The sequence below is a fragment of the Botryllus schlosseri genome, chromosome 1, assembly GCF_051294905.1.
Source record: "Botryllus schlosseri isolate E-star chromosome 1, Bs_hap1, whole genome shotgun sequence".
NCBI lineage: Eukaryota > Metazoa > Chordata > Ascidiacea > Stolidobranchia > Styelidae > Botryllus > Botryllus schlosseri.
This window is the reverse complement of record NC_137236.1, coordinates 5,931,896-5,945,202: the sequence shown is the minus strand read 5'-3', so window position 1 is coordinate 5,945,202 and position 13,307 is coordinate 5,931,896. Positions and strand designations below refer to the sequence as shown.

At 40.5% G+C, this 13,307-nt stretch overlaps 1 protein-coding gene and 2 long non-coding RNA genes across 4 annotated transcripts in view; all 3 read left to right on the top strand.

Moving 5' to 3' along the window:
* The window catches only part of LOC145447249 (uncharacterized), a 229,584-nt gene that overhangs the window by 140,669 nt on the left and 75,608 nt on the right, over positions 1-13,307 (top strand). The window lies entirely within an intron of this gene.
* Positions 5,162-6,439, top strand: LOC145440157 (uncharacterized). The gene is made up of 5 exons (XR_013915445.1): positions 5,162-5,330; positions 5,394-5,426; positions 5,485-5,527; positions 5,587-5,626; positions 5,690-6,439. It is a non-coding gene; the product is annotated as an uncharacterized LOC145440157 (long non-coding RNA).
* Positions 6,784-11,110, top strand: LOC145440143 (uncharacterized). Of its 2 annotated transcripts, XR_013915444.1 has the most exons (3): positions 6,784-6,832; positions 6,898-10,784; positions 10,883-11,110. XR_013915444.1 is itself a non-coding variant. In XM_080317731.1 (2 exons), exon 2 carries the CDS (start codon positions 6,898-6,900, stop codon positions 10,489-10,491), a length of 3,594 nt encoding a protein of 1,197 aa, XP_080173857.1. In that variant the 5' UTR covers positions 6,784-6,832; the 3' UTR covers positions 10,492-11,110. The 2 variants fall into 2 exon arrangements, 1 of the variants encoding a protein (XP_080173857.1); XM_080317731.1 differs by having other exon boundaries at positions 6,898-11,110.

Sequence of the window (13,307 nt, the reverse complement as noted above, 5' to 3'; positions counted from 1 at the left end):
AAGCCTGATCTATACGAATACCTCCTTAGCAAACAACACACTTATGCTCTGTAAATTAGTTGTATTTTGTGTTACAGAATCTGAAGATCTAGACTGGATGGTTGGTCTACCTACCATTTTTGGCGAAAAATATTCAAACTTCTTCCTGGTTGATCAGGTACGAACATTCATCGATATTATCAAGTAGTTGTTTTATTTCAATTATACATAATTCAGGATTGTCAGAACCATTCGACAGTCCTAGTCGCAACGTTTTTCCCCACTGTGAAAATCACCCAACTAGCATTTTAGAGCAACTATGTAATTATGGTTTAGACCAGGGCAACTTCTCCAGTCGGCGGGCCGGATACCCCAATTTTATCCAGATATCAATTCATTAGGGTTTAGTAAGTGACGAGATAGCATGGTAGTTCAACTATGTGACCTATTATCTCGATATTGAATTCATGCTGCCCGCGGCTTCTACGAAATTTGAAAGTGACCCCCCGCCCGTTTTGAGTTGGCGACCCCTGGCATAAGCGGTGTCTTACAGATCCGGCCCGCAGGACGTATGTTGCCCGCCCCTGAAGTAGACAGTTACGGAATCGAAATATGAAATATCGGCGCGGTGTGAATGGCCATTGTAGTCGACAAACACCATGATCACCACAAATGACATTAGGGTTGAGTACATGGTAAATGCTGATAATGGAAGGCTTCTCGATTCGACGAACTCGCTCGCTGCGCATATACATGTATATAATAACATACAGTCACAGTCCGGCCCGCGGGCCGTATGTTGCCCGCCCCTGATGTAAGACGTAAAACTGTCCGCGGGCCGAACAAAATCCCTTTACGGGCCAGATTCGGCCCGCGGGAAGTATGTTGCCCGGCCTTTGTTTAGACACATTATATTCTATAAGGTATATAGCCCATTGCTAATGAATTGTTTTTAGTCTAGCAACCATTCATAACTAATGACGTTGCTGGGAATTCAGCAGCAGAGCAGTCATATTTTCTATCGCTGCAACTGATGAAATAAGATAAGAGCAATTGATCATTTACTCCTGCTCGAACGACCTGCTGTTGACGATCCCATTCAACCTTTTCATTGCGGTCGCATTGAAGCAGTGGCATACATATGGCGTTCCGCAATTTCAGGATGTCCGCACACTCGATTAACACCTGCCTGTCAAGTCCATATAATGTTCATATGCCCGAGCCAGAGATGGTGAAAGTAGTTAACAAGGCTATACTGAAGTAGAAGTAGAAAGACCGAATTTTGAGTTTGAGCATGAGTTCGTCAACATCAGGAAGTTTATCTGACCCATGTATTATTCGGAATGTAAATTGATGCTACCCCGCAACATTTGGAAAATTTTCAAACCCCTCCTATTTTTCCGTTGGCTGCGCGCCGGGGTAGATAGATATATTTAGGGAGGTGCGTTTACGGTTACCAGTTCACCGCTGCGTAAGTTTAATTGTGTGCTGATCAATTCCGGGGATCTTAACAATCACCAATAGCACGTACCAATTACTAAGCAAAGTGTTGCAAAATTTTATTGCTAAGGTGGATTATATGATTAGCGTTCATTCAGGCGTTCTGAGCTACAGATTGTACTTTGCAGGAAACGTTTTTCTGTAAACAATCTGCATTTTGAAGGAGTTATGTGATAAGGCAACGGGTTATATATAGCTCGTCGTATGCGTGTTGATAATAGCTATTTATAGACGATCACTGTAACCGTTTATGACCACTACAACGCAAGATGTCGTTAAGTGATTGAAGCGTGTTTGTAAAAAACTGTGCATGGAACATATATGATCCACCCGCGGGAAAATAACGTTTATTTGCCTCCATAATTCGAAACGATGTTAAACATGAAACATTTCAAACTCTTTTTAAAGGCAACGCTTCAAGTTATGAAATTAGCTCTCCCTAGGGCAGGTGTCTGTGCCCTTTCAGTAAACAAATAATTTGGTGCTACAAACCTTCAAGTTTCAACTTTCGGTTTTATTTTTATGACATGCTAGTTAATCCTTTATGGGCAATGATAACTCATATTAATCATGAACACTGAGTGACTTGCTTTACCAACTATGGATTCGGAAACGTATCACATAACAATCAGAGGCACTGACCATGGAATTTGTAATGTGACAATAGCAAGGTTTGAACTAAACTACGTGGAAAGTAGGGCTGGGCACAATGATTCGAGTACTGAAATTATACGCTCCTCGCCACTGAAAGTTGATTTATCAACGAGGAGTTTATCAACGATTTTATGCTAATTTCACTGTTGAAGCCTTGAAACCTTGATTGGCCGTATCGTAGCATGCGAAACATGAAGTACAAAGCTACCAACGTTACCGGAAATAGCACATTTCCGAGGTCATGATCATCCCACAATATTGTCACCAAGTGCAATGAAATCGGTATAGTCGAAAAAAATAGCAAAGTATCGTTAATATGATGAATAACAGGCATTATATTCTATGTGGTCGCTTAAAAGGTACATATTTGAACTTTGACAAATTATATTCTGCTATGACGTCATAATGAGTGATACTCGATTACTCGACTCGACTCGAATCATTTTACGTGATTCAGAATCGATTCACTCAGGTACTCGATTTTGCCCAGCCCTAGTGGAACGTGTGACTATAATTGTTATGGCATACTTTGCTGCGTAACAGCGGTATATTAATGAACACTGAACAGTCTTTAAAGTAAACAAATTTCTGGTTCAATATATATGGTTTTAGTCCATGCTGAAACATAGTCTGTCACTGCTTCCATTTTTTTCTTGTCAGCTTTTAATGTTTGCCAAATATCAGGTTTCCAAATATAGAACCAGAGGGACTCGAAATATACCTTATGCGGAGCCGTACCTGCCTGAAGATGACCATTTTGTCTGTAAGTGCACTGTAAAAAATGAAGGAGGATTTTAGGGTGCAATTGGGGAGGAAATATTGTGTCCACCTATGGTCGAGGGAGGGAGAATATAATACACCTTCAGAAAGGTGATATACTTTTTTCCACCCCTATTTGAGCGTGAATGATATGACTTCACCTATACGCGTGAGGCAGTGTTGGGATGGCTCGAGTCAGACTCGAGTCACTTTTTGCGTATGACTTAACTTGACTTGAGTCACTTTGCTAAAATGACTTGACTTGACTTGACTCGGCAGTAGTGTAGTAGATCGCTCGTGGTGTGCGCTTTTTTGCATGGGGTAATATAGGTGCGGTCGCACATCGTATGGAAAACTCGTGGTGGCACATCGTACTTTTGGACCCCCCCCTCTCGGTCGCACATCGTAATGTGTTCTTATGGGTGCGCTCGCACGTCGTACTTTCGGGTATAGGCATCTGTCGCATATCGTATTGAAAACTCGTGTTGGCACATCGTACTTTTAGGTATAGACATCTGTCGTACGTCGTACTTTCGCATGTCGTACTTTCGCGTATAGGCAGTAGTGGTGATTCGCCATGTGTTCTTATGGATGCGTCGGCATATCGTACTTTCGGGTATAGGGTATCTATCGTGCGGTGGCTTATGGTTGCGTTGACATGTCGTACTTCGTGTTGAATATGTATCAAGTAAATAGTCATGTGAATGAACCTTTGTTAATGTGTATATCGTAAATTATTATATATGATGTCATAGTTCAGACATGACAAATGACCGATCGTGTTCTAAGTCTTTCCTCGCTATTGATTCCTACGTAACCTGAATAGTACTTTCAGATCAGATTATTCGCACCTTCCGTACCACTGTTTCGCACCTACAGAATAGTCTGCTGTTCACAGTCGCGACTTCACTGCGATAGCACAATATTCACACCTCGAGTAGTAGAACAACACCGCGCTAACCCAGTAGTCGAATCGCATAGGTCAATCATTTTACACGAAATGAAATATTGTATTGTGGTATACAAATACGCAAACTATTCTTTCAATTCAACAAGTCTAGTTAACTGATCGATTTTCAATCTACCGACACAGTTTTTAACGCGAGTGAGCTGATATTTCTTCCCCGGTACGAGTGAGGCTTTGTTCCATTGATCCAAAACCACCTCGCCAGTATCATCCTTCAATGTGAAACTGTATAATTTCAACTCCTTTCCGGTGCCAGAATTGACCATCTTCTCCTCTCGAGAAACACAAGTAGCGGCGATCGATACGTATTCATCTTTATTCCCGTATACCGATTCACAGGTCAATAATGGATATTCTTCAGTCGTATGTCTCGATTTTCCATGGGGGGGTTACTGACGAAGCCCGACCCAGTAATACAATCGGTTTGCCAGTAAATTTATCAATTTGAACACAACCGGATTTAACCATGAGTTGTTTTCGTTTGGAGAATGCTTTCTCAATGTTCCCGAACAATTCACGATTGAAACACGTGAAAGATATCTCTTCATTATTGCCGTCGATGAATATACCTTTGAGATATTGACTAACGCCGCCGCTTTTGGGTGATGAAACGAATTTGACACCGGCGTGAAAATTTGAAATTACTCCGACTTGCATACTGCTGACGCTGTTCGATGTCATATCGTTTGGTAAAGTGAGAGTCATCAGCAAATCAATCGTCATTTATAGAATTAGCCGCGTGGTATTAAGTGAGTTAACAGGCTTTGTATAACACTGATGAGCTGCGTGAATAGACTTGGTTTGAAGTAGACTTTACATGAATTCTGTACGAAAGGATGCCGTTCATAAGGTGTTATGATGCAGGATCATTTTCTTCTTACCCAGTCACTTATCAATGTACTGTAGTGAGTATTCAAGATGTCTGTTGTTAAATCTCTGTACACCGCGATGGTATGAATGTCGCTTTTCATCGCCGCAATGCTTATGACACTCAAAACGCCATTCCAATCAACGCCGTATGATCGAATCGAGTTAACCAATGCAGTAAAATCGCACTTTCGAACACGGTTCACGTTTTCCCCATGTACATAGAAATCTAGTACTCTGTGGATGAATTTTTCCATTTCGCTCAAGGCGGGAGTTGTTAAGTTATGGTAGTACAGAAGATAATTCTCAATAATCGCGCTAGTTGCCATAACAGATGTCTGTAACAATAACTGCGAAGGGAACCACAATAAGGTGTGAAACGCCGCGCGGTACCGAGAGGGAAAGGGTTGTTACATAATATAAATAAAAAGCGAATCACCTAAGCGTGCGAAAATGAGCCCTATAAAAAGACATCACCGCGTGCCGTACTTTATTGATCCAGACATAATCCACGGATTGAAACAGTTAAAATTGAGTTATAGTAACGACGTATTTGGTGAGCTGAGCGTATTCCAGAGCGAGTCTATGGTTAACTACTTAATAGGTAAGTTATCTGATATGACTACTTTAATTTACGAATATGATTTGTTGGTCGATTATCCTACAGACACAACAAGCGTGGAATTAAAGAATTGAAACGGTGAGTTATTGCTGTTCAGAACTAGTGAGCATGATGTAATGATTTTGTTGTTGAACAGACAGAGCAAACTCAAGGATTAATAACAACACGCAAGTCTACTGGTAAGTTATCTGCTATAGCACTATATTTGTGGATATAGTTTGACGTGTTACTTGTTTAGTATAAAGACCCAAGGAAGATACCGCCAAAGAAACCACATTGTAAGTAACGCTGGTTTAATATTAGAAAGTGTTGAATTTGACCCTGTGTTATTGCTTCTACAGATGAGTCGACGACGGAGAAATCGCATTCGCGAGGAAGAAGACACACCGCCAGAGACAGGCGACCAATACCAAGAAGTTGTATCCCAGAACTGGCAAGCGATAAAATCATATGTAGTGAATCAGAGTCGGCGCGTGTATAATATCCGAGTCATCGATCGTGAGCTACCCGACGTTTTCCGCGATATCCAAGCGATATTTTTCTCAGAGTCGACCCGTTTCAAAGTGAATTTCGCGTATGGAATCATTTTACATAACATCCCCGCTGGGAGATTTCGGTATTTTCATGCATCGGCGAACATCGATAGCGTATTAGAAGTCCCAGTGGGGATTACATCACTAGCTGAATTCGACGAATTTGTTGAATCTATAAGATTGGAAACGACACTAGATGTGTTACAAGACTCTCGACCAGATACAAAATACCGGGCGGTCTGTCTGGCTAATGTACAGTTTTACGTATACCCCACTGATGGTTTGTTGATTGGTTGAGCTGATATCGAAATACAGCCAGGACTTGCACAATCATTTATTTATACGTCGAAAAAAAAACTACGACACCGATGTGTCTTTTCATGATCTCAATCATTTTCATAGTGACCCAAGAAAATAATCCTGTCATTGAATTCTATTGAGATGTACTTGTATGTATTGTGTGTGGTGTTATTGGGATTTATTTGTACATTTTGTTTGTTTGATATGATTTTTGCATTGTTTGTTAATGTATCATTTGTTTTCCAGGTGGATAACGCTATCTCAAGTCAGTTATGTCATTAGATTTAAATAGTTTACATATAGAGATTACATTGGCGCATGATTAAGGGTTTAATGAGTAAGTTATTCGGTACGAGTACTTTAATTTATGAATATAATTTGTTATTTGTTTATCCTACAGACAAAACAAACATCGAAATTTAAACAAAGAATTGCAGAGGTGAGTTATTACTGTTCAGAACTAGCGAGTGAGATGTAATGATTTTTTTGTTTGTTGTTGAACAGACGGAGCGAACTCGAGGTTTGAGTTGAATACACGAGTTTACTGGTAAGTTATCTGCTATAACACGACGTTAGCGTGCGTAGTTTAATATGTTGCTGGTTTTATTAAGCATAAAGAGTCAAGGAAGACGACGACAAAGAAAATAGATTGTAAGTAAGACTAGTTTAATGTTCCCACAAGCGCTGAATTTAACCGCGTGTTATCAATTTTACAGATGAGTCGACACCTCTGGAATCACGAGGATGAGAATGTGCTGTCAGAGATCGACAACCAAAAGCAACAAATTACATCTCAGAACTGGCAACCAGCGAAATCGTATGTAGTGAACGATAGACAAGTGTATAATATTCGATATTCGAACAAGTGGTCGGATGTTTTCCATGATACACAATCGGTCTGTCTGATCAACCCGCAGGTATATGTATACCCAGATGCCGGTTTGTTGATTGGTTGTGGTGGTATTAAACTCCCGACATGGCTTGCGCAATCGAAATGCATCTTGACAATGCTACGTCGAAAAAATCGACATCTGTACAATGATAATCTGTGTGCTTTTCGCTGTATTGGTCACTCACTAGGGAAAGATACAAAAGCAATGGCCCAACAATTCACTTCGGTATATGGTATCAATGTAGAATCCGGTGTAACTCTCGACATGTTGAATGATATCGAGGATTTGTTTAATGTCGCCATCTTCGTGTACACCAAGACTGAGGGTAAAGCTGTCGCACTACGTCGTAGTACATTTGAAGCGAAACCTGTGTACTTACATTTAGAAAATGCACACTTCTGTCTCATTACTGATATGAGGCGATATATGGAGAGCTATCGATGTGATGTCTGTCAAAGATTTTTTAATTTACAGTATGAATTGACCAGACACAAATGTGCAACGGGTCCTGTTGAAGTGTTTCCGGGTGGCGTTTATAGCCCTCCTTTGAACATTTTTGAAAAACTCGATCTAGAAGGGGTGTTCGTCCCCCACCAGCTTCGTTATTTCAAATACCGTATCGCGTTTGATATTGAGAGCATGTTTGAGAAGTGTGATATTCCAGATTCCTCCAAAACTTCATGGGAGTGCAAACATATTCCCATTTCTGTTAGCATATCTTCTAATGTGGAAGGGTTCTTGGAACCTCATGTAATTGTCTCGAACGGTGACCCAAACGACTTGTGTGCGGAAATGGTTGATCATTTTCATGATATTCAAAGTGAGTCATTCAGGTTGTTACAGATGGAATATCAACATTACTTGGACATGCTCGAAACTAAAATTACCGAAATGAAAGCGATCGATCCCTCCGAGAGAAAAATACCACTTGAACGTTTACAGGAGGAGTTTATGCGATATTTAAAACAAATCCCTGTTTTGTCGTTCAATGGCGGTCGGTATGACTTGAACTGTCTCAAAGAGTACTTGATGGGTTTACTCGTTGATGAAAATCTGAGTGTATTGAAACGGGGTAACAACTTCCTCTCGTTGACAACTAACAGACTCAAATTCTTGGATATTGTGAATTACTTGGCACCCGGTTTCTCGTACGATGCTTATTTGAAAGCCTTCAAATGTAGCGCCGCTAAAGGTCATTTTCCGTATGAGTTTCTGACTAGTTTGGAAAAGCTGGAGTATACGAGTCTACCTAGTCACAGCGACTTTTACAGCTCGCTAAAAGGTCGTAATATATCCACAGCTGAATATGAAAACTGTTTGAAGGTTTGGAACGATAATAAAATGACGACTTTACGTGATTATCTCAAATGGTACAACGCAATCGATACTCATTACTTCATTGAGGGGTTAGAAAAACAATTTCAATCTTTCAAAAGTCAATTCAGTGTGGATATATTCAAGGAAGCTGTCTCCCTACCCGGGGTTGTATCAAGACATCTTTTTAATAGCATTCCGCGTGATTTCACCTTGTTCAATGATAAACACCAAGACCTGGTTTCGCTATTCAGAGACAATTTAGTAGGTGGACCGTCAGTCATTTTTCATCGATATCAAAAACAGGGTGAAACTCGAATCAAAGAATTTTTTTATAAGGAAAACGCTCAGATTACCCAACATGTAACAGGGCTGGACAGCAATTCCTTATACCTTTTTGCTTTGAGTGAACCTAGTCCAACTGGTTTCCCGATACATTGGCAACCACTCGATGCTGAGTGTACTAAATTCAAACCTGTAAAGACCGCACCGAAATGGGGGGAAACTGCAGCTCAATGGCTAAACTGGTATTCGTATACCCACAATGTACATGTCCACCATGCTTTTAATGGACCTGAAATCCACGTAGGAGCCCGTAATTATCCTGTTGATGGGTTCTATCGTAATTCCGCTGGTCAAGGGGTAATCTTGTCTTTTCTTGGATGTCATTTTCATGCACATCAATGCAGATTTGGCTGTGATGATTTGGAACGTCGAGAACGGACTAAACGTGTTCATGATTATTACAAAAGCCTCAATTATCAAGTCATATGTAAATGGGAATGCGACTGGCGCACGGAGAAACAGGAAAATCCTGATATTGTGCGATATCTTAATGGTATTCAACCACAATTGACTCGAACCAAGTCTGTCACCGCGCAAAAATTGATGGAGATGGTAATGACTGGTACATTCTTCGGATGTTTATCAGTCGATATTTTTACGCCAAAACATTTGCAAAGGAAGTTTGTTGAACTATGTCCGATATTCAAAAACACGATGGTGTCTCGCGAGCATTTGTCAGGTCACATGAAACAGTTTGCCATTGATCGTAAATTACTCCCCAAACCCACGCGCATGTTAGTTGCTTCATACTGGGGCAAGAAAATCTTGTTGACCTCCGACTTGATCAAGTGGTATGTAGAGCACGGGTTGATTATATCCAAAATTCATGAGGCGATCGAATTCACAAAAAAGACCTGTTTTGACAACTTTGCGAAAAATGTCTCGGATTGTCGACGTGCTGGGGACCGCGACCCTAGCCTAGAGATCATTGCCCTAACGCAAAAATTAGCTGGAAATAGCAGTTATGGCCGCGTCTTGATGAACCCACGTAAATTCAAACGAACCTCCTACTGTGATAAAAGCGAATTGGGCGCCAATGTGAAGGATCGTTTTTTCGTGAAACATGACGAATTGCACGCTGATCTGTTTGAAATAACGAAGCGACTTAAAACGATCAAGTGGGGTAACTGTATTCAAGTGGGATTCTGGGTTTATAACAACGCTAAGCTCAAGATGCTCTCGTTTTTTTATGACTGCTTGTGTAAATATTTCCGTGACGAGTGCTTCATGCTATTAATGATGGACACAGACTCCCTCTATCTCTCGCATTCAGCCTCATTCGATGATATCCTTATCCCCGAGAAAAGAGATGAATTTTATCTCAATTACGAGAACTGGTTTCCACGCTATTTTTGTGACGAACACCGAACTGAGTTTCTAACTAACCCGGTTTCTTTTGACCGATCGAGGCAGTGTTGCAAAGACACGTATGCGTATTACCTTCGTCAACCGGGTTTGATGAAAGTGGAGTATGAAGGCGGTACATCTTTCTGCGGTCTCCAATCCAAAAATTACTTTTGTGATGGACCAAAGAAAAAATTAGCTTCCAAAGGTCTCCAGAAATCCAACCAAGTCGATTTCGAAACTTTTCTGAGTGTCTTGACATCTAAGGAAGCTACGGGAGGAGTGAACAAGGGGTTTCAGTGCAGAGATGGGGGTGTCTATACGTACAAACAACAGCGTAAAACATTGTCCTATTTCTATGCCAAACGTCGAGTGCTTCAGGATGGTGTGTCAACCCTACCATTAAATGTGTAATTGTGTGTTATTGTATTTTATTTGTATATTCTGCGTGTTTGATTTACTTGTTTATTACTTGTTTATATGTTTGATTTACTCGTGTGTGGTAACGTGTCATTTGTTTTCCAGATGGATAACAATATTTCATATCTAAAGTCTGTCATGTCATTAGATTTACACACATTACATATAGAGATGATTACATTGGAGCAGGAATTACCACAGTTCATGATTCTTGGTTCAACCAACAACTCCCAACATCGATGATACCAGATTGATGGAAAGCAGACCACCAAAACTTGTGCTCCGTGGTGAGGTATATAATTTGTTATAGAAACACTGTTAGCTTTTAAAGCGCTATGAATCCTCTCGTATTATGAATCCTCTTATGTGATTTATTATTTAGCAGATTGGGATCAGCTGCTTGACGACCTGAAGCGTTCGTAACACTACAACTTCCACTGGTGATGAGGAACAGATGAAGATTTCATAACCCGTGGAAAATTGTTAAATCGAACTCTACTGGGATTATATATTCCACTAGAACAAGATGACTACAACAGTGGATATTCCCAACCTTGTTGATATATAAACACATACACTTTATCGAGTTTTCAATAAACAACAAACGATGGAATTGATCCACCCATTCGCGTGTATTGTGAGTGGTCCTTCAAGAAGTGGGAAGACTACTTTTGTTGCAAAGCTGATTAGGCATGCCACATCAATGATTAAACCAAGTGTATCCAGGGTCGTATATTGTTACAATAATTATCAGGAAGTTTTCAAGACGATGCATAATGTAGAATTTCACGCCGGTCTAGATATTTTAGAAGAGTTGAAGGTTTGCTCTGAAGACACCTTGATTATAGTGGATGATTTCATGACTGAGACGGCGAAAATTGCAGACTACTTTACAAGATTTTCTCATCATTCAGCTAAGTCAATTTGTTACGTCACACAGAACCTGTACCACAAGGGTAAAGGGGCACGTGACTTGAGTCTTTCAAGCTCGTATATGGTGATTTTCAAGAATCCGCGCGACCAACAGCAGATCAGTTTTCTTGGTCGACAAATGTACCCAAACTCTAGATTTTTAACAGAGGCTTATCGTGACGCTGCTAGGCGACCTCATGGTTATTTATTTATTGATCTCACACAAGAAGCACCTGAAAATCGACGAGTTATGACCAATATATTTCCTGGTGAAACCATGGTGGTTTATAGCCCGATGGTATAAATAGCCAAGCGCGGAGACGACTTTAAACTCAAAATGACGAAGGTACCAGCTCGGACACGGCGGCATATACCCACACTAGAGTTCCTACATAAAAGTAAACCCGAGATACGCAAGCAAATTATATCGGGGGCCAGCAAAGAATTGATCGAGTGTATATGTGATTGTACAAAGAACATTTTAAACGGCAACATCCCTCTTTCAAAGTATAAAAGAAAGCGACTATCAGCTCATAAATGTAGTTTACGTCGACTTGTCAGGAAAGACATCCCTATTCGACATAAGAAACGTATGGTTAACCAGAATGGTGGTATGTTTATGACTCTATTATCAAGCATCCTACCCGTCGTCACTGGTTTACTCGGTGATCTTTTCAAAAAATGACTTCTTTTAAAAAAATCTTCATAAATCCGAACCCGATCAACGAGGTTAAAGTTCAGAAATTGAATTTGGATATCGACAAATGTATGAGTGACATATTACAGATGAACATACCCCAAGAACGAAAATTAGCCTTATATAACGACGCACTGAATCGTTATCAAACAAAACACGACACATTGAATCAACCGATGAAAATCGATATATCAGAACAAAGGAATCTATTTTCGGCTAGTGAGTTGGACGCACTGCGACGCTTGATCAAGGGTGAACCAGCAAGGATTCCTATACCATCACCGAGTAGCCAACGAAGCAAAGTAAAGACTCAGCATGCCAAGACGAAAAGCGGTCGTACACCCAAGACCCCGAGACGATACGGATGGGAGCCATACTAAGTATTTCACGCCAGGGCTACCTGGTAGTTACCGCGGTGCATACGTATTCTCTAGAGGGCGGAATAGAGCCAAAGTCAAGGAGTTTCTTTCGAGCAAGGATGCGTACACGAAACATTTTCCATATCGAAAGAAATTTAAGAGACCTAGAGTGATTACGTCCGGTCTCGGTGTTCAGTATCAAACCGATCTCATGCATATGCAAAATCTTTCAAAAGAAAACGATAATTTTAAATATGTGTTGGTGACGATCGATTGTTTCAGTCGATTTTTATATCTGTATCCACTCAAGAACAAAACCTCGCAAGGTATTATTCGTGGATTCAAGGAAATATTTAAGGATCGTATACCTCATGTTATTCAAAGTGATCAAGGTTCTGAGTTTACTAATCGTGCGTTTCAGACTTTCTTAAAAGAGAACAATGTGCGACATTTTCATACAAATAGTGAACTGAAAGCATCGATATGCGAGCGTGTTATTCGTACTCTGAAGCAAGTGTTATACCGGTATTTCACGCATAATAATACTTTGAATTATGTCAGTGTCCTGTCTGAGATATGTCAGGGGTATAACACTACTTTTCACGTGGCTATAGGGTGTCCTCCAGCGGATGTTAATTATTCGAATCAAGAACAAATTTTCCATAGGTTATACGGTGACATGACCCCCAAAAAACCCGAACTAGCTATAGACACACCCGTCAGGATTTCGAAATCACGTGGTAATTTTGTGAAAAGTGCCTTGGCGAGTTGGACCGAAGAAATCTTTTTCGTATCTCAATGTCGTAAAGGTGACCCTCCTACTTATCAATTGAAAGACTACC